This window comes from Carya illinoinensis, chromosome 1, assembly GCF_018687715.1.
Source record: "Carya illinoinensis cultivar Pawnee chromosome 1, C.illinoinensisPawnee_v1, whole genome shotgun sequence".
NCBI classification, from domain to species: Eukaryota; Viridiplantae; Streptophyta; class Magnoliopsida; order Fagales; family Juglandaceae; genus Carya; species Carya illinoinensis.
In genome coordinates, this window is record NC_056752.1 from 27079985 (window position 1) to 27098090 (window position 18106).

At 36.5% G+C, this 18106-nt stretch overlaps 1 protein-coding gene across 3 annotated transcripts; it reads left to right on the forward strand.

Moving 5' to 3' along the window:
• Nucleotides 1–234: 234 nt before the first annotated feature.
• LOC122314401 (U11/U12 small nuclear ribonucleoprotein 35 kDa protein) lies at nt 235–17886 on the forward strand. 3 transcript variants are annotated; one of them, XM_043129958.1, is made up of 9 exons: nt 235–466; nt 563–660; nt 4755–4806; nt 12133–12203; nt 14526–14616; nt 14694–14769; nt 16706–16784; nt 17233–17408; nt 17445–17886. In XM_043129958.1, the coding sequence occupies exons 1-9, from the start codon at nt 328–330 to the stop codon at nt 17668–17670; spliced, it is 1008 nt and encodes a 335-aa protein (XP_042985892.1). In that variant the 5' UTR covers nt 235–327; the 3' UTR covers nt 17671–17886. The 3 variants fall into 3 exon arrangements, with proteins under 3 accessions (XP_042985892.1, XP_042985902.1, XP_042985883.1); XM_043129949.1 differs by having other exon boundaries at nt 237–466; nt 17233–17886; XM_043129968.1 differs by lacking the exons at nt 4755–4806; nt 12133–12203 and having other exon boundaries at nt 236–466; nt 17233–17886.
• The last annotated feature ends 220 nt before the right edge of the window (nt 17887–18106 follow it).

Genomic DNA, 18106 nt, shown 5'->3' on the forward strand with positions numbered 1-18106 from the left:
TTTTGAAAATTATGCTGTTTTATATAAAATAAAATGATTTCTCAGATGTCAACGAGAGAACATTAAATTAAGAAAAAAAGTTACACAAGTTTTTATTATTCACACAACTTTCTCACATCATATTTTTTTTAATTATTATTATTATTTTTTATTAAATATTTAATATATAGATAATAAATAAAAGAATTTAAAATTTAAGAAGAATTTCAAAAGAATTTTAAAAATAGAAGAAGAAACCCTATGAAATAGGTTGATTGAAGAGGAGAGAATGAGTGGGAACAAATAGAAGAAGAAACCCTGTGAAATAGGTCGATTGAAGAGGAGAGAATGAGTGGGAACAAAATAAACGCAGTGTTCTACGCCGAGTCGTACCATCCCATCCAGGCCGGAAGCATAGACGGAACCGACATTCTCCCACACGACAACGCCGTTTACCGAGCCCATCTCTGCTCCTCCGCTGGCCTCTGTATTCCCTCTCGATATTCTCTCATAATTTTCACTTGCCTTGCCTGTGATTCCCGTATTCTTATTTGCACCCCTGACTCGAAACCTCTTTTTGCAGATGACCCCTTTGGTGATCCCAAAGTCATCGGAGACCCTTATTGCACCGTCTTTGTCGGCCGGCTCTCTCACCTCACCACGGAAGAAACTCTCCGGAAGGTATGCGTTCAAAGCTTTTTACTTTCCCTTTCTTTCTGTTTGTTTGGCTGCCGAGAAAACTAAGCAGGAGAAAATTTGTAATCGGATAGAAAGTTGTTTTCAGCCCTCTTAAAATTATCATGTTAGCTCCATTCGCGAAGCGGTTAGGTGTTGAGGTAATTGGTAGTATTTGGTTTCAAGTTTGTTTGGTTGCTAAGAAATTGTAGTGAAAAAATACAAGTACGGAGTTATTTTTGAAGAAAAATCTTCAAGCTGTTTTGGTACTTGAGACTTTAAAACTAATTTTCATCTTGAATACTTGCATTCTCAAGCTTACGAAGGTTCATTAAATTTACCCTAATGTAGGAAAATACTAATACTTGGTTTAATTTTCACTACAGAAAATCTAGAAGAGCAAAGGAAAGGAGAGAAAATTGTATTATTTTCCGTTGTTCTGTCAGTCGTGGGGAAAGTTCATAGAAAACAAATTGAGGGAAGCATAAAGAATAAAAAATAATTTTGTTGTTTGGAAAGAGTGGGTCATTATAGATGGAAATCAAATATCAGAAGCTGAATTTCATTTCTCATTTAGTCTGTAGGCGCATGTATTGCCACATTTATAGTCTTAGAACATTAGAGACTTATTGTAGAATCAAAGACAGTAAAGGCTGAACTAAGAACTCAATTAATTTAATTATGCATCTTTGAGGACTCTTTAGTTATGCCATGGGTCAGCTCAATCCCTGTATACCCTGGTTCATAGACCTCCAAAATGAACATTATCAGAAGTATCTCATTAATAGCTTATAGACGCATGCGAGAGGTTTACCAAACTAGGAAGATGTCGCGGAAGAATGGGCTGCCTTTTCAATTGTAGTTGTATGGATTTTTGAGCGATTGTACAAGAGCAATAACCTAGGTGAAATCTTTTCGTTCGTCAACTCTCCTTGTTGGAGAGATGGACTTTGAATGTTCAAGATCACTCAAAAGTTTATGCATGGTGCTAAGTTGAAAATCTAAAGCATTGATAAGTATGCTGGGAACTCGACCTCATGCTCTAAAGTGTTGCAAGTATCAAGAGTCCCAAAAGTATGGAATTGCATAAAGCATAGGATAAAAATCTTGAGTATGGGATGCCTCTTGTGTTCGGATAAAAAATTGATGTAGGTTAATGAAAAAGTCATTCTGAAAATTGCATTGAAGTTTAAACTTTGGGATTTTGAAGCTTCCAAATCCCAGTTTTAAATTTTATATAGGATGTCTCATCATACAATTTCTAACAACCTTAAATATAAATCAAATCAAGTTGGTCAGAGCTGAAATTGGCTTCCCTTAGAAAGGGTTTCCCATGCTTCAGAAAGAGAAAAAAAGAGCTCTGCTTTGATTTCCTCTCAACTCTAATTTTTTACCAGAATGACCTCCGCTCAGATCCATTATCATACTTGTCCAAACCATGTGCTCCCCTTTGTTACTAGGCCTCAAGACCAACAATTGGTGACCTCCTGAAAGAATCCTACTTCGACTCTGGTCATGTCATTGGATTCATACCGACATCTTGTCTACACATCAGATCTTCAAGGATGAGACCTTGGCCGTGAGAGGTAGATCATTGGCACAAGCTTCTTTTGCATTGAATATGAGTCTGCCAACAGCAAAATGAACAAGAAGAGCAAAATGAGCAAGAACAATGAGTATCATTCCCTAGAGATTTTGACATTCATGGTTTCCCATTGCGTCTTTCGTTTGGAAGATGGTGAAGTGGAGAAGCAGATGTTGGATGTAGATGTTGTCATTGGTGCGGATGGGGCTACTTTGTGTGTCATGAGGCCATTGGTGAAGTTTTAGGAGTTTGGGCCATCATATGTGGTGGTTTCCAATTTTGTGCTGGTTCAATTATGGTGATGGGAATGGTTCAGCACCTACCAAATCATGTAAAATATTTTTTGGATCCTCTCACGTTTCATATGAATGCAAGAAAACTGTTAATTCCTTAAGGAAAAAATTTCAGATACAAAAGATGTTCCGTTTTGAAACAAATAAAGCCTACGAAAGTTCTACCTCAAAATCATAAAAAAAAAACATATTAGTGCAAGATGAAATTCTCTAATAACACCGTTGAATTCTTGAGGAATGACAAAGTCAAATAGGAATCTTTGTTTTATTTGATTGGTTTTTTTTATGTACTAAAAGTATTCGACTAAGCCACCCCTCCACATTTAATTACTTTCTGTTACCGTTATGTCTCCCACCTCCTTTTACTTACTTTTGACCTTTATAGGGGACAAACAAATTTTGGATTCTTAAACCAACATATTAGTCTCCTTGGTTTCAACTGAACCCATTGTAGGATCACTACTTGTGATATTTAGCCATAGACATAATCTCTGGTCAGTAGCCAGATCTTGCTAATTTCTTTTTTGGTGTTTTGCTAGAAACAAAAACCAAAATGTTAATAAACATAAAAGCATCACCGGAAAGGAAAAAAAAATATTTTTTTTTAGTTTTCTAATAAAAAACTCTCAAATTAGAAAATAGAAATCAAGGGGAAAAGGAATTAATTGTTCAACCATATATCAAATCCACTTGCTCAAACCAAGAAAAAGATGGTGAATAAAGTTATAAGGATCAAACATGAAAAAAAGAAGAAGCAAAAAGCAATACAAGAATACAAGATCTTGTGCTGCCTATGAATTATCTTAACCAAGCATTAATTGGTGGATTGGTCCCTTCCTTTGCTATGCTCGCCCTCCCTTGAGGAGGAACTGGTTTCTCGCTATGTATGAACTTCCTACAAATTACGGCCTCCCGTTTTGCTTTTTAGGGTTTTTTTGTTTGTTTGGGTTTTTTTTTGTTTTTTGGGGGGGGGGGGGGGGGGCTCATACTGCCGCAACTCTAGAGATGTAACAAAAAACAGTTTTAGGGGCCACATCTCCCGAGGAGAGGCTGTAATTTGTAAGCAGCTCATATAGAGTGAGAAACCAGCTCCTCCCTAAGGAATTGGATGGAGTCAGTTATAGTGATCCTGCTACTGTGAAAACATATTCTAGACATGCTTAATTGGGAGAAAGCTTCGAATTAGATCGTGCTATGTTGAAATCCGATGGTGTTTTTCATAGGAGTTCCAAGGGGTTGGTTTACTTTTGGACATGCTTCGTTTTCTCCACTCTTGTTATTTGGACATATTTGGCATGGTGTTAGAACCAGAGATGTTTATGCCGGTATTGACCTTTGGATGCTCAAGTAGAATTTGGAGCATTCCAAAAACTTGAGGATCCGACTACAGGAAGACAATTAATCTGATACAAGATTGATTTCTTGATTTCACCTTTATTTTTGTTATTTAACATAGTTTAAAATAAATAGGGTACCAGTTAAATCTTGATTTGAATTGCTGCCTTTCCTTTGACTCCTTTTTAGTTATCTGGGGGATGATTCAAAATAAACAGGTATGGAAGCTATAATTGTAAACCACAATTGAATCTATGGAAGCATTGGGTTATACATTCCTCTGTCTCAACTTTAGGAATAATATTTTTCACTATCTTTTTTAGGGAACCACCTAAAGTTCCAACTAAAAAGATGAAATGATTTTTATTATCTCCAATTCTGATCATCTTGTTATCCTATAATGAACATAAACCAATTTAATTTAATTAGATGGAAAAAGAAAGGAGAAAGAGTCTGTTTATAAGTCTTATCTATTTCCGGAGTATTTATCTAGTCTTTTCTTACTATAATATCTTGTTTTGACCAGTTTACCTGGGCTATGCCCATCCTTATTTCAATAAAATTACTTATTACCTATTAAAAAAATAATAATATCTTGTTTTGACTGTTTGTGCTATGTGTCACTTAATAACCCAAGAAAATTCGTATTCTCTTGGTTTATTCCCCGCCTTAGGAGTAGGAGTAGTACAAAAAGAGGGATTAGCATTATTGACCCAACGATAAAGCACTAACACCTTCCTTGTTGGGGCTCCGCGGATTGGGAAAACGCTCTAAATTTTATTTATTTGATCTGCATTTGGTTGATGCATATATCTTACTTTCTTGTTATCAACGAAAATTCCTTTGTTCTAATCGACAGAAAATAAATATGGGTCTTGGTCTTTTAGGCAATGAGCGTGTATGGGAGGGTGAGGAACTTGCGCTTGGTCCGGCACATTGGTAAAGATCTTCATGTGATCTTAAACAATTCTCTGGATGTGGATGCTGTTACATATCTTTAGTTATTTTGAACTTTATTTAAGTTGTTTACCAACTAATGAAATCTTAGTTCTACATTTCTCGTTGGCTTAAGAATTGTATTTTGCATCTTGAAGTAAGACTTGCTTTTTTGGCTTCTCAAGAGTACTAATCCCTACCACTAATATTGATATCTTCAAATTGTAATAGTTGAATTATTGGTTATTCAATTACATATCTCATCATATAATGCTCGAAATCCACTTTGTTTTTTTATTCTTCTTCCCATTATCTTCTACTATGGAATTCCATTTTGGTGACTTCGCTTGTTACTTTGTGAAATGTGATTGTGATCCTCCCTTTAAATACACATATTAATGTTATGGATTTAGCCTTTGAAGATTGTTTTCCTGGTTTGTCTGGTATTTCTAGTTGCAAGGAAGCTTCAATAGCAGAACTTATGCAGATTTCGGACAACGAACCACAGTGGTAGATTTCATTTATCAGATCAGCACATGTTTGGGAGGTGGAGCTAGTCTCTTTATTATTTGGCAAGTGTATTCTGTATGGACGAGAGACGCGGGGGTGGGGTGGGGGTTGAATATGATTTATTCCTTCCAAAACATGGACCTTTGAGATCAAATCGTTCTACCATGCGCTTAGGGCTATATATTTTTTTTTGATAAGTAAAAGAGATTTTATTGATCCACGTAATTAGGCAAAGCCCGAGTACATAGGGAGTATACAAGAAAGAGCCTAATTACAAACTATGCTTTACAAAAAGTAGCATAAAAGTCATTAAAACTCATTGCATTCAATACAATAGAAGTAGCCCAAAGCAACAATTTATGAAAGAAAAAGGCCCTAAAACCATCCGAAGAGCATTCCCTATTGTCAAAACAGCGACCATTTCTTTCATTCCATGTGCACCACACTAAGCATAGAGGCACCATATTCCAAACAGCTGTAATGTGACGCTTACCCTGTATTCCTCTCCAGCATGACAATAAGTCTATCACCCTCCTAGGCATTACCCATGCAAGATTGAGCCTAGTGAAGATTTCATCCCATAAAGCCTTGATTACTTCGCAATGAAGAAGTAGGTAATCTGCTGATTCACTATTGTGTTTACACATGGAGCACCAATCTGTTATGTAGCGGCCACGCTTTCTCAGCTTGTCGATAGTCAGAATTTTCCCATGGGATGCCAACCAATGGAAAAATGCAGCATTGAGGGGAACATTGCTCCTCCAAATGCCCTTCCAAGGGAAGGCATTGGAGGAATGAGTCGTTAATGCCTTGTAATATGAACGGACCGAAAATTTCTTGTTCCTTGTAGGTGTCCAAAGTAAATTGCCCTCCCTTCCTGCCTGTTTTTTCAGAATGTAAAGCGCACTGTAAAAATCAGCAATGTCTCCCACCTCCCAATCCTGTACAGCTCTCTCATGGGCCATTGCAAGGAATAAGTGGAAATGCTCATATTATTAGCCACTGAGGCATCCTTATCTGACGCAATCCTATAAAGAGAGGGGAAAGCGTTTATCAAAGCAACATCATCACACCAAATTTCGTGCCAGAATCTAGTTCGCATGCCCTTTCCCCTTGCAAGTCTGAAATTGCCGAGTAAATCTTCCCATCCATTCCGAATGAATTTCCAAACTCTCACACCATAAGCCCCTCTTACTTCATTAGAGCACCAGCCACCCCACATGCCTCCCATCTTTAAAATATTCAAAGAGATTATAGCAAATCATGTTGTAATACTAAACATGTTACTTGAATCATGAATCTAATTGTTGATATATGTTTATAAAGATATTAGGAAAGAGTAAAGTTTTAGACGAAGTTTTAAAATACAATATAGATAATCTATTTTATCTAAATGAAGTAGCTTGTGAACAAGTTCGAACTTGCTCGAATATTAAACGAGCTGTTTGTGAACGTCAAATCTAGCTCAATGAACAGCTTGAGGTTGACTCGTGTTTGAATAAAAATTAAAATGAACGAGGTTTGACCACCCACTACTCACTTGAATTTGACTTGTTCACACCCCTACTGATGTGCTCATCCCTCAACTCAAGGTTCATTTCCTTGGAAGAGTGTATGGAGGAATAAAGCTCCTTAGAAGGTGGCATTCTTTGGTTGAACCAGAGCCATTGGAAAGATTCTTGCGATAGATAATTTGAGAACAAGATGGGTTATAATAGGATTTGTGTTGTATGTGCAACCAAAGCAGTAAAAACATTGATCTCATTTTGCTCCATTGCAAGATGGTTAAGGAGTTATGGGTATTAATCTTTTGTCTTTTTGAGTTTAAGTGTATGCCCAATGTGTAACATACGAACCTAGAATTTAGGTTAAGTCAGTTAGAAATTATTTAGTTATGTTATGATTATATTTATTCTTTTTATTAATTACTTATTTATTAAATTATCTCTATGGTAAGATTTTAAGTAATTAGATTGCTACGACACGTTTTCTAGAAAGATTAGTAACGTCTAGTGCCTCGTATAGGTCACGAGCTACAACGTGAGATTTCTGAAGCAGCGCTAAGAGGTAAATAGTATGATCATATAAATGTACACGTAATGTAAATATTATAATTGGGTATGATAATATGATATGGTTTTGATGGTTATCTACGTTGCGCTAAGAGCCAAGTCAAGGTTAGATTGCTTTCACGAACTTCTATGAATTACGATGATTTACATGAAAGTAAGCCTATATATATGTTATGCTTTTACGGATTGTTGATTGATGGATTGAATGTTACAAAAATCACATGGAAATCATGATATGATCATATAATAATTTAAGATAGGTATTCTATGAATTAAAATAGCCAGATCATGCATGCTTCATTCATGTAGTACTTAGACCATATATGCCATGTATTGTTCATGCAATAACTTAAGTCAAGCATGCCATGTAATAAATAGCCTAATCATGTATGACATGTTCATTAGTTCTCAGATCATGCATGCCATGAAATGTCATAAAATGATTAAATCATGTTAGGCCATGTCATGCTATACTATACCATGTACAAGAATATATCATGTTATGCCATGCCATGTACAAGAATATGCCATGTTAGAAAAGTCTAAGAAGTCCAAGAAAATTATCATGCATCAAGAAAGATAAACATTTTAAGGTAACACGGATCCAAGCGTGTTTACCACAGTTATGCTAAGACGGTACCACGGACTCAAGCGTGGTTACCACAAGTTAAGTGAAACACGGACTCAAGCGTGTTTCACTCAATGTCATGCAAGTTAAGTGAACATGGACCCAAGCATGTTTCACTTCATGTCAAACAAGATAAGTGAAACACAGACCCAAGCGTGTTTCACTCCATGTCAAGCAAGATAAGTGAAACACGGACTCAAGCGTGTTTCACTCCATGTCAAGCAAGATAAGTGAAACACGGACTCAAGCGTGTTTCACTCCATGTTAAGCAAGATAAGTGAAACATGGACCTAAGCGTGTTTCACTCCACGTCAAGCAGGATAAGTGAAATATGGACTCAAGCGTATTTCACTTCATGTTATGCAAGTTAAGTGAAACACGGACTCAAGCGTGTTTCACTACATGACAAGTTATGTGGTGCCACGGACTCAAGCGTGGTTCACCATGAAATAAGTACAATTCAAGATAAACAAGTTACTCATGCATTCACGCTTCATGTTTGCCATGATTATGAGTGTTTCCACCCATGTTAATCCATGAATGTTATATGAAAGTTATGATAAGGCTTTAAAAACCAAATTTATGCTAAGCTAGATAGTATTTTACGGTATGATGTATTATTTACTGAGTATTCGACTCATTTTTGTTGTTTGTCTTTTTGTTTTCTTCTATGTTGATTGCCACAGATGGTGATTATGATGATGCAGAGCTGGATGGCCAGGAGTAGATTTAGTATAAGGACTTAGGGATGAATAAGTGTCATTTACACAAGGATTAAGTTTCTTTTATGTCATTTCAATAATTAGTCTTGTTTAAGATTAGCTCATGTTTTGCTTTATTCAGTTTCAAGTTTCAAGACTATTTATATCCTTTCAATTAAGTTTCTTTCAATAAATAAGGTATTTCAGAGTAATGAGTCTTTTTACCGGGCATTTTATTATGTTTGTTAGTAACGTCTCTATCCTACGGGAACGGGGTGTTACACAATGACTGTGGAGTTGTTGGAGAAGCCGACAATCATTTCATTTCTTTTAATAAGTAATTGACTTTATTAAAAGTAATGATACTAGGCGGAGCCCATGTACGCAGGAAGTATACAAGATTTGACACCTAATTACATTCTAGAAAGCTGAAAAGAAAACAAAAGCTCATGAACACTCTCTCCCTACAATACTATAGCAGAAAACCACTAAAAAAGAGAAGACACAAAGAAATTCCATATATCTCCCTCTGCTCTTTCCATGTTGTTGAAGCATCTGTCATTCTTTTCTATCCATAAACACCACAATAAGCACAATTGTATCATCCTTCATGCCTCATCCAGTTGAGAGTTATTGTGAATTCTGTTCCAGCAGGCTAAAACTTCCACCACCCTCTTAGGCATAACCCAACTCAGCCCAGCTCTACAAAGGATACCTACCCATAACTCCCTAGCCACCTCACAATGAAGAAAAAGATGATCAATCGATTCACCATTCTTCTTACACATAAAGCACCACTCCATAATAATCATACCACTCTTTCTTAGTCATAGTAATGTTAAAGTTTGGAGGATGGCTCCTTTGGGCTTAATGTGGTGTATTTGGCATAAGTGCATGTTAGAGGCTTTGAGTGGCGAGAGGATGGTGTTAGAGATAAAAAGCATTTTGCTCAGCTCCCTTCATAGTTGAATAGCTGCCCACAACACATTTCAATTTACTAGTTTTCTAGATTTTAAAGACTTTTGTTCTTTTTGCTCTTCTATTTAGTAGGGTGTGTTCTTGTGGATATTTCTTATGTACATGGGTTGTGTGTATTTACTATTATTAAGAATGACTTGGAAAAAAAATGTTATATCCGTTGTCTAATAACTTTAAGAATTAAAGCGTGCTTTATAATATAGTGTTTAATATTGATTTGTCCAAAATTAATAAGATCATTTTTATAATACTTCATTGACATTGAATATTTCACAACTTTAACAAATTACATGGAATATTTAATATCTTTGAAGCTATGTTTAACTGCTGCTATGTTTTGAAGCCATATCCGGCTTAAAGGTGAACCTTTTTTTGGTTGCCACTGGGTGTTTAGGAACAGCGTCTCGACTAATCCCAGGGGTGCACAGGCCCTTGGTGAGGAGTTTTCCGCAAGTGTACCTCGGGTAATTCAAGGGGAAAATCCCCCAGTCTGGTGGCCCCTAGAAATTATTTGCACCCAAGGGGATTTGAACCTTAGACCTGTGGAGAGCATACCCCCAAGCCCAAGGCTCAAAGGTGAACCTGTCAAAGTCTGAAATGATCCCTGTTGGTATGGTCAATAATCTAGGGGAATTGGCTGATATTTTGAGTTTCAAAGTCTCTATTTGGCCTATAAGTATCTTGGCCTTCCTTGGGGGGTACCTCATAAATCCAAGGCAAATTGGGACGGGATTATATAGAAGTTTGAGTGTTGATTGGCTGGTTGGAAAATGATTTATTTGTCCAAATTACCACTTTAATCAAGAGCACCTTACCTAATATTCCAACCTATTGCCTATCTCTTTTTCCTTTGTATGCAGAAGTGGCTAATAGAATGGAAAGGATATTTCGTGCTTTCTTGTGGGGCAGAATGGAGAGTGAGAAGAAATTCCCTTTGCTTAAGTGGGGTAAGATTTGCACTCCTCTTTCATTGGGAAGTTTGGGGATTAGAAAGCTGAAAACTTTCAATAAGGTACTTTTGGGAAATGGCTGTGGAGGTATCATCAAGAAGGGATGCTCTTTGAAGGATTGTTATTGATGCCAAGTATGGGTGTACTTGGGGTGGTTGGTGCTCCAATGAAGTATGAGGCCTGTGGTGTGGGAGTTCTCCAGAAATTTAAGATTTGAGGTGGGCAGGGGAAACTGGATTAGTTTTTGGCATGACTTTTGGTGTGGGGATTAGGCCTTGAAGAATGTTTTCCTCTTTCTTTTTAGAATTGCTTCGAATAAAGGTTCTTCTGTGGCTAATTACATGGATGACACTGCTGGATTTATACAGTGGTCAGTAAGCTTTATTAGAGACGTACAGGATTGGGAAGTGGGGGACATTACTGAATTTTGCAGCTTGCTTTATGCTTTAAACATAAAATGTGGAGGGGAGAATATATTACTTTGGAATCAGTTTGGCAATAAGAAATTCTCGGTTAGATCTTTGTACAAGGTCTTGGCGTCACATTCTTCTACTGACTCCTTTCCTTGGAAAAATATTTGGACATGCAAGGTGCCTCTTAATGTGGCTTTCTTCTGGTGGTTGGCTTCTCACAGGAAAATTCTTACCATCAATAAGTTGAGAAAGCGTGGTACCGTTGCAATGGATTGGCACTTTATGTGCAAAAGATGTGGCAAATCGGCAGATCATCTTCTCCGTCATTTTAATGTGTCGAAGGTTCTGTGGGACGATGTCTTTGCTAAGGTGGGAATTGCTTCGGTGATGCCCAAGAGGGTGGTGAACTTTTTGGCTTGTTGGAGAGGAATTATAGGAAATCGTCAAAAGGCAATTGTTTGGGAGATGGTACCTTTTTGTCTTGTGGTGTATTTGGAATGAGAGGAATGGGTGCTATTTTGAGAATAGAGAATGATTGGTGGAAGGGATTAGAGCTTTCTTTTTTCATACTTTGTTGCTTTGGGCTTCGGTTATTGTAATGGATGGGAATAGTCTTAATGACTTTTGTACTTTTTTTTCAGGGTTTGCTTGTAATTAGGTATCTTTCTCCTTGCCTAATTACGTGATTTAATAAACTTCTTATAAAAAAAAAAATATTTCATATCTTTTAAATACATGATCATGCTTGTTAACTGAAAATGATCTAGTTATTATGTTCTGTTTTTAATTGGTAAAATGTCAAGTTAGGATGAATATTGGAGGCATCTTTCAATGTCAATTTGTAAACATGTGCATAAAATGTGGTAACTGCTTGCATATATATGATGGAAAGGGATAATGATCATAATTGTGTGGTTTTTCTACTTGGTTTCTATTCAATTTCATGTGAATTATTTCTAAAATTTTATCAGACTTTTCTAAAGTAAATAATATGGTAATTTATGGACTTGTTTCACTAGAGAACCTGTGTACATATGAGGGAACTCTTGCTAATCTGCATGCTACGTTGTCTTTCAGTTACTGGTGCTTCCCGAGGTTATGCTTTTGTTGAATATGAGACTGAAAGGGAGATGCGGCGTGCATACAAGGTGCTGGAACACATTACTAAAGATATCTTGTATCTATCTCTGTTTTGAAAATAGATGAAAGTTTCCAAAATATGAAAGCATTCATTCGTTTAACAATACATATTAACCCTAAATTTGAAACCACATTTTTTTAACTTCAACTCAGTTTTTCAAATTGGAACCCATCTGTCTGGTCTATCTAATGATATTTAAAGAAGAGTCTTCATTTCATTAAAATGCATTCCCTTTTAAATTTTCATCTATTAGGAGATGGGGGGAGTAACTTATTGAGCAGTATCAATGTATTTTCTAATGTTCATTCATGATCTGGCTTCATGAGATTCTTGCATATTTCTTACGTGTCCCGCTTTCCCATGTCTAATTGAGCTAGGTTGGTTTTTATTGCCTATAATGGAGAAAATATGGGCTAGGTGTTTTCTTGTATACGTCCAGTGTACTTGGTTACTCCTATTGATATAATAATAAAAAAGATTTCTTATAAAAAAAATATGGAGAAAATATTTTATTATGGTCCCATATCTTTTGATGTTGCTAGGGGGTAATCGGTCCGGTCTAGTACCGGGGGGGTTACGGACCGAAAAATTCAGTGCACCCTTTTTTTGGACTAGATTGGATCGTTAGCTATGGGTTCGGTTGGTCCAATTGGTCCATATGTGTAACGCCCTCAATAGAAGGCTTAAAATACATGACCTATACTCTAAAAATGACTAGTCAATGATATAAGTGGAGCCCCATTGAAATCTTATAAAGAGCAAGAACTTTTCATTCCCAGAAATGTGGGATCTCATTCATCACTTACCCTTATTCTTATCATATGGGATGTTACAATCTCTCCCCTTAAATTCCTAACGTTCTCATCGGGCCTATCCGTTGTAGATGATACGGCTCAAGTTCCACATTTCTGGTTGGGATAATCTCTTATACCAATTATAATGCCCTAATGGAAGGCTCAAACCACATGACCTATACTAAAAAAAGATTAGTCAATAATACAATTGGAGCCCCATTGAAATCTTATAAAGAGTAAAAACTTCTCATTCCCAAGCAATATGGGATCCCATACACCACCTATCGTTATCCTTATCATATAGGGTATCACAATTTACCCCCCTTAAATTCCTAATGTTCTTGTCGGGCCAGTCCATTGTAAGTGGCACGGCTTAAGTCCCACATTTCTGGTCGGGATAGACTCTGATACCATTCGTAACACTCCAATAAAAGGCTCAAACCACATGGCCATTACTCCAAAATGAGTAGCCAATGATACAATTGGAGCTCCATTGGAACCTTATAAAGAGCAAGAACTTTTTATTCCCAAGTAATGTGGGATCCCATACACCACATTCTCTTATCCTTATCACATGGGGTATCACACTTGTAAAACTAATTATATCGGGTAGGAGGGGCTGAGCCTACCTTGAGTGTGTACCAATATGTGTAGATGAAAAGTGGGGTAGGTGAGATAAATATCTAACTCTTTCAGACCCTACGTCTGTGGTGGATATTTTTTTTTATAAGTAAAATGAAATTTTATTGAATGAATGTAATAGGCGAAGCCCATTTAACGTGTGCGGTGTATATTAGAAGAGAAAAATAAGAAGAAATAAATTATGAAAGGATATACTAGGGACAATCGGTAGCAGCTTTTTCCTGAAGGTATTGTTCTTTTCTCTTATTCACTAGGTCTTACTTTAATATATGTGGAGCTTTAAAATTAATCTCCAAGATGACATTAAATTATTTTATGAATAAAGGAATGGATATATAAAAAAATCATGATAAGGAATACTCCTAACTAAAAAAATTGAGAGGAAGGAATTTATTGTAGATTGCGAGGAAGGAATTGATCTAAAATACATTGTTTGACATAGATTTTTCCCTAATAGGAGTTCTTTTATTTTTTTTCCTTTTTTTTGTAGCAAATAATTCATGGGCCATTTCTCAGCCACAAAAAAAAAGACAAGAAAAGAAAGAAAGAGAAAAAACATTGTATTGTGCATTTCTTGCATTGTTTCTTAAATCTTAAGCATAAATCATTCTCTCTCTCTCTCTCTCTCTCTCTCTCTCTCTCTCTCTCTCCCCTCTTTGCAAGAAGGTTGCTATCTCTTTTTCCAATATATATTTGCAAATATATGAATGCAGGGTTATGGTTATCTCTATAAGGATCATCTGGTACAATATAAGGATCATGACTTTTACTTTCTTTATTACAATGATTGAGCCTAGTAGTATATGATGAAGTCTCCTGGCTGCACTCTGCCTGTGATGGTTATGCTAGTGGGAACAAAAAGATCATCTTCGTTGTGTGACTCTACTTTGCAGGATGCTCATCATTCTATAATTGATGATTGTGAAATTATAGTTGATTGCAACAGACAACGGTTGATGCCAGGGTGGATTCCGAGAAGGTTAGGTTAGTTACATTCTCAATTCTGAAACTCCATTGCCTCTATAGTGTAATTCTATATAATTATTGTTCTCTTTCAACAGGAGGGGGTCTTGGCGGTAAGAAAGAGTCAGGACAACTTCGATTTGGAGGCAGAGAAAAACCATTCCGAGCTCCTCTGTATGCACAATTTCCATATTTTATGTACTTTAGTTATTTTTCCTTCTCTTTTGGATGTCATATCATCCTGTACTTTCTTAGCTATGATTTTTGCTGCCTTATATTAGTTTGTTAGATACTATTTTTAGGAATTCTACTAGTAAAAAGGTTGAGTGAAAGAGAATTGCATATCCAGGTCTTGTAGCGAGGAAGAAGTATTACATCATTTTTTTTTTTTTCGATTTGATCATTCATCCATTAGGTCTTGAGTGGACAGCCATACCATCCATTGTGCTTGTATAGGGTGAGGAGGTGCCATTTAAGCTAGTGTTCGTAGGCAAAGATATAGACCAAAGTTCGAGTAAAAGTTTATTTGGATGGGCCAGAACTCAGGAACAGTTGGAAAAGTGAAATTTCAATCAGCATTTAGATCAAGCATACACAGAGCAGGAAAATTGATGATAGGCTGCTAGAAGGTTAATAACGTACATGCATAGCATCGATGTTTTACACCTTCTGTCCAATTTCAAGATGAAAGTTTTTCCACTGCATAGCTGTATACATGGCTTGTCTTGTGTATTGTTAGGTTTAGGGTTGGCTAATCTTTAGCCAAATTCACTGGGTTATGTGGGCTGCAGATCTTTTTGTTTAGCTTTTGGACCTCATTTGCATAAATGTTTACTGATTATTGTATCTTAGGCTGCAACCTGGGAAGGTTACATGCAATCTGACTTGAGCATGACTTAACCAATGGGCAAGCCTGGGTTTCAGTTTGTTTGTTTTTTCCTGACAATAGCATTGGATTCAAGTTTAAAAACACTGACTAGACTAATGTTGGATCAAGTTTAGGTGGATGCATGGTCAATCTAATTTCACTCAGACCTATGCATGCATTACTTGTAATACATTCAGGATGTGTTACCAGTCATCAACTAGTGGGAAATGAAGTTAGCTTTGTACACAATGACCCATAGCATTATTATTAAAGATAGATTCTTGTGTACTTGGGTTGCACTTTTTACCCCTTTCTAATAGAGATTTGGTACTCTTCAAAAAAGAATTTCAATTTTGTTAACATATTGCAGAGTTAATATTCAACTGACTTGACAAGTTTAACTTGAGCTTACATTGATAACCACCCACTTGGTTGGGAGATAAGCTGCTAGGTGTCTGAATCTGCCTCATCAAAGTGTTTTCAAGAATATCAAAATTTTCTAATGAATTTTAGTAGAAGGAAATGCATTGGAATAACATTTTTTTTCTCGGTAAAAGGGTTGATGATATTGGGATGAGTTGGTGTAGATTTTGGTCATTTATGGAATCTGCTTAAATTTGGTCCAACCAACCCATTTCTTTGATTGCATGTTATATAATTAGCAGAAGCTTATGCTACCTTTTATCTCCATTAGCAACTTCATGTCAGTGAAAAATGCCTATTACCAATGAAAAATGTTTTTGGCATGAAATTTTGTGTCAGCTTGCTAGATTTTTGGTTTCCCTTATGTCTTCTACCAATCTTGGAGAGTTTTAGTATTATTGTATTCGAACATTTCCTCTTTGGTTTAGCCACTTACAGCACTAGGCATTTGCACCAAGCTTAATCCGACCAAAATTATAGTTTTTCCCTTGGAAATTCAAGCATGATCTAGATGAAACCCAACATCTTACCTTGAAAATATTACATGTTTTGACCTGATGATACATAGAGTCTTTATTACAATTTTGTATTAAACAGAAAGCGGTTTTGATAAATTTTGAAATTCGAGTCCAATGGGATCCTCAAATTTAAACAAACTTCAACATTTTTTATGAAGTGGCATTATCATTGGCTGGTTGTAAATTGGGTTGTAAAACAGTTATCCATGTCAAATTCTATGTTCTGTGGCTATAAAATGTTAAATTGCTGAGTGCTTATCATATATGGTATTACTAACTGTATCCTGAATTATGTAATCAGGCGACCAATCCCATTTGATGATTTGAAGAGACTTGGCATTCCACCTCCACCAGAAGGAAGGTACATGTCACGCTTTCAGGTAGTATTCTTACCTTATTAGCCTCTACAGCTCCTCAAAGAGAGATACCAAACCCACATGTGCTGCAAGAGAACATGATGATCACACGAGAGAAAAGAAGGGAGAGATGAAAGGGAAATCGATAATAGCATACATGGAAATATCTCAGTTATAGATTCACATATTGTCTTAAACGCTTCTAATAATCAAAGAAGCCTCACGAGTATATGCAGTTTCCGGGGTAGTATGCACATTTTTCTTTCCGAGAATCAATTTCAACGACTTTACAAACAATAATGGTTTAAGACATTGAAATCCAAACTCTTTCAGGTATCAATTGAATTTTGGGTCTTGAGTTTACTGATATGTGGAATGTCACTTCCAATTATGCAGCTATGAATGAATTATCAACCCTTGACTCATGAATCCTTGAACTAATTGTTCGTTGGTATATTTTCTGTGGTTAAAGGACCCATCTCCCCCGAGAAGAAAGAAGAGTTCAGTGGACTGGGAAGAAGGCTCTCAAACAAGGGATGGGCAAGAACACAGTCATGATAGAAGTTCTGTGGACAGCAAAGAACGTTATCACAGCAGGAGTTCTATAGAGCGAGAAGAGAGCTCTAAAAAATGGAGCTCTCTGGATAGGGAAGAGAGCTCTAAAAAATGGAGCTCACTGGATAGGGAAGAACATTATGGAAAAAGCACCTCCATGGACCGTGATGATCGTTCTTACAATTGGAGCTCTAGCCGGAGGGAAGAGCGCCATCACAAGAGCACAGACAGGACTCGCAAAAGGAGTTCTGAGGGCAAAGATGAGAGGAGCTCTCACAAGCGCCACAAACATAGAAATTCTTCCTATCGACATGAGAGGAGGTCCAGTAGTCGTGACCGACCTTCTGATTACTAATTTCTTTAAGTTTGTTTATTGCAAATGTGTGTGTGTGTGGGGAGAGAGATCAATAGGAAAATTTTCAACATATTTTGTCAGCATTTATGTTCATCCTGCCGTACGTAAGCCTTTTCTCTTCGCTAAATGTAAATTCCAGGAAAACTTGATGTTTGTCTATGCTGAGAATAGGAAATTCTATTTGCAAGATTGTTGAAATGAGACGAGATTGAAGTACCAAAACTGAGCTAAAAAATGAGAATCCAAGAAAGGATTGAAGCTGAAACGGCATTATTTTCACCTTTAGATTTGGGTCCAGCTTTTCGGCCAAGCTACTAAGGTTCTGCTTGGTCACTGAGAATTCTCAGATGAAAATTTTAAGTTTTAAGATTAAATATTAAAATATTATATTTTAATATTATTATTGTATTGGGATTTGAAAAAGTTAAGAAAAAGT

Excerpts from the sequence above, each read along its gene's own strand:
- LOC122314401 (XM_043129949.1), top strand. The coding sequence starts at position 328 with ATGAGTGGGAACAAAATAAACGCAGTGTTCTACGCCGAGTCGTACCAT. Across the intron at positions 12,204-14,525 it reads AGATGCGGCGTGCATACAAG|GATGCTCATCATTCTATAAT; the intron begins GTGCTGGAACAC and ends TCTACTTTGCAG. Across the intron at positions 14,617-14,693 it reads GTGGATTCCGAGAAGGTTAG|GAGGGGGTCTTGGCGGTAAG; the intron begins GTTAGTTACATT and ends CTCTTTCAACAG.